Source organism: Dipodascopsis tothii (genome assembly GCF_038497935.1).
Source record: "Dipodascopsis tothii strain CBS 759.85 unplaced genomic scaffold V1510scaffold_81, whole genome shotgun sequence".
Lineage (NCBI taxonomy): Eukaryota > Fungi > Ascomycota > Lipomycetes > Lipomycetales > Lipomycetaceae > Neoaidaea > Neoaidaea tothii.
Window position 1 is genome coordinate 1 of NW_027118065.1, and position 2,457 is coordinate 2,457.

General features: G+C 67.6%; 1 protein-coding gene across 1 annotated transcript; it reads right to left on the reverse strand.

Annotated features, from left to right (window-relative positions):
* Positions 1 to 993: 993 nt before the first annotated feature.
* On the reverse strand, positions 994 to 2,253 carry V1510DRAFT_424387 (kinase-like domain-containing protein). Its single transcript, XM_066935091.1, has 2 exons — positions 2,169 to 2,253; positions 994 to 2,138 (listed from the first exon to the last, which is right to left on the reverse strand). The coding sequence occupies exons 1-2, from the start codon at positions 2,192 to 2,194 to the stop codon at positions 1,202 to 1,204; spliced, it is 963 nt and encodes a 320-aa protein (XP_066786304.1). The 5' UTR covers positions 2,195 to 2,253; the 3' UTR covers positions 994 to 1,201.
* Between the last annotated feature and the right edge of the window lie 204 nt (positions 2,254 to 2,457).

A 2,457-nucleotide genomic window follows, 5' to 3' on the forward strand; every position in this document is an offset into this window, starting at 1 on the left:
CAGGGCAGCCACCCTCGACGGAGTCGCCGCCGGAGGCTCGCCCGTGGCGGTGCAGCGAGCCTCCGGCGGCGACTCCGTCGAGGGTAGGCCCTGCGGGCGGCTATGCGCCACAATGCCTATGCCACAGGTGGCCTCTGCCCGAAGGGCAGCCACCTTCGACGGAGTCGCCGCCGGAGGCTCGGGGGGCTGTGCTATGCGGCTATATGATTATCGCGGCTATATGCGACTTTCCGGCAGCGGCTCTGCGAGGCTTGCTGCCTTTCGGGCATGAGCGCGCCCACCAGCCGACTGCCCGAAGGGCAGCCACCCTCGACGGAGTCGCCGCCGGAGGCTCGCGCGTTGTGCGGCTACATGCTCGGCGGCTATATGCTCGGCGGCTATATGCTCGGCGGCTATGGGTACGTGCGGCTGTCCAGGACTCGCGCGCCAGCTGGAGCAGCTGGTCCGGAGCGCGGCTAATGCGTGTCGGCTTTGCGGTGACCACGATGATGCCGGTCGTGTCGGAGCCGAGCGAGCAAGTTGACCTTGCCTGGGCGCTCCCGATGGACGGCGGCTCGAGGCCGACAGCGGCCGCACGTCGCACTGGACCGGAATCAGCTGCTCGCTGGCGGCTGTGGCCTTCATAGTCGAGGACGTCCAGACGGCTGCGCCGCCTGCCTAGTCCGCCTATCTGAACCCCTGCCGATCTGCCCACCTGACCTGTCTACCTGGTCCGCCTACCGATCTACCGGTCCGCCTACCGATCTACCGGCCCGCCTACCGATCAACCGATCTGCCTACCGATCCTCTATCTGGTCCACCGTGGCGACTGTATCGTGGCCATCGACAAGAGGACCTGCACTGTGGGACATTTAGAATTGCTGGGCTGCGAGCTCTTTTACTGCGTAGCATGCGCCCCGGGCGAGCGGCTGCTCCCGGCGCTGGTGTGCTTCCCACGGTCTGCCGACGCCACCGCCAGCCGTCTCCCGCTTGCCGTCGCCGCGACGGCAGGCGCGGCCTTCGGCTGGCGCAGCAGACGGCACCGGATGCCGCGGCGTGACGGCTAGAGCGCCAAACGTCAAACTCCGCCGGGGTTATGCGTGCCCCTGAACACGGGCTGCCGTCATTTGACACGGCGCCCTTCGACCGTTGGCCGCAAACAGCGCAGCCGGCGCACACGCCAGTCGCGGCTCCATTCCGGCGACGCGGTCTCTATTGCTATCTAAACTCCGTAGGTTGTCGCCGGCAGCTTCGGCGGGCCCATGAGCCCGATGGGCAGGTCGGCGCGGCGGTCGCCGGGCACAGGGGCCATGTCGGCAAACCACGGGTGTTTGAGCGCGTCGTGGGCCGAGATGCGCGAGTCCGGGCGCAGCTGCAGCATGCCTACGAGCAGGTCGAGGCCCACGGCGTCGATCTGCGGCAGAATCGCGCGCAGGTCCTGCGGCGGGTACACCGGGAAGTTGGTGCGGTAGTTGGGCAGCTGCGAGATGTTGGGCCACGTCCGCTCGGACGGCGTGCCCAGCAGCCGGAAGATCTTCTGGAGCTGGTCCTCGTTGGTCGTGCCCGGAAACAGCGGCCGGCCGGTGTACATCTCGACCATGATGCAGCCGGCGGACCACATGTCGATCGAGGTGGAGTACGTGCGCGAGCCGAGCAGCACGTCCGGCGCGCGGTACCACAGCGTCACGACCTCGTTCGAGAACGTGTTGACCGGGATGCCGAACGCGCGCGCCAGGCCAAAGTCGGCCAGCTTGAGCTGGCCGCGGTTGTTGATCAGCAGGTTCTGCGGCTTGAGGTCGCGGTGCAGCACGCGGTTGTCGTGGCAGAACGCGATGCCCTCGAGCAGCTGCCGCATGAACGACTTGATGGTGCCGTGGTCGAGCGCGCCGTGGTCGCCGCGCGAGTCCATGTACTTTTTCAGGTCCTTGTCCATGTACTCAAACACCAGGTTGAGCTTGTTCTCGGTGTGGATCACGTCGTACAGCGACACGATGTTCTCGTGCTTGAGCTCCTTCATCAGCGAGATCTCGCGGATCGCGGTCGACGGCGTGCCCTCTTCCGAGTCGAGGTTGATCTCCTTGAGGGCGACGAGCTCGCCGGTGGACCGGTTGCGGCCCTTGTACACCGTGGCGTACGTGCCTTCGCCGAGCTTCTCGAGCCTGCGTTAGCGGCGCGCGCGCCCGACTTACTGCTGGTACTGCGAGCTGCCGGACATGGTGGCCGTGGGGATGCGCCGGGGGTGGGTGCAAGTGTGGTGATGGTGGCGAAAACTGCCGCACGGGGTGCGGCTGGGAGCGCCGCACAGCGTGCGGCTCACTCCGCCCCTCTGCCGCCGCAGAGCCGCACACACTGCGGCTCACCCCGCACCCGCCATGCTGCGGGGGCGGTGCAAGCCGCACGCAGTGCGGCGCACTCAGAGCTTGCTGCACCGCCACGGGCGAGCCTCCGGCGGCGACTCCGTCGAGGGTGGCTGCCCTT

Coding starts and splice junctions, on each gene's coding strand:
- V1510DRAFT_424387 (XM_066935091.1), bottom strand. CDS start 2,194: ATGTCCGGCAGCTCGCAGTACCAGCA. Junction 2,139..2,168: donor GGCAGCTCGCAGTACCAGCA/GTAAGTCGGGCG, acceptor CCGCTAACGCAG/GCTCGAGAAGCTCGGCGAAG.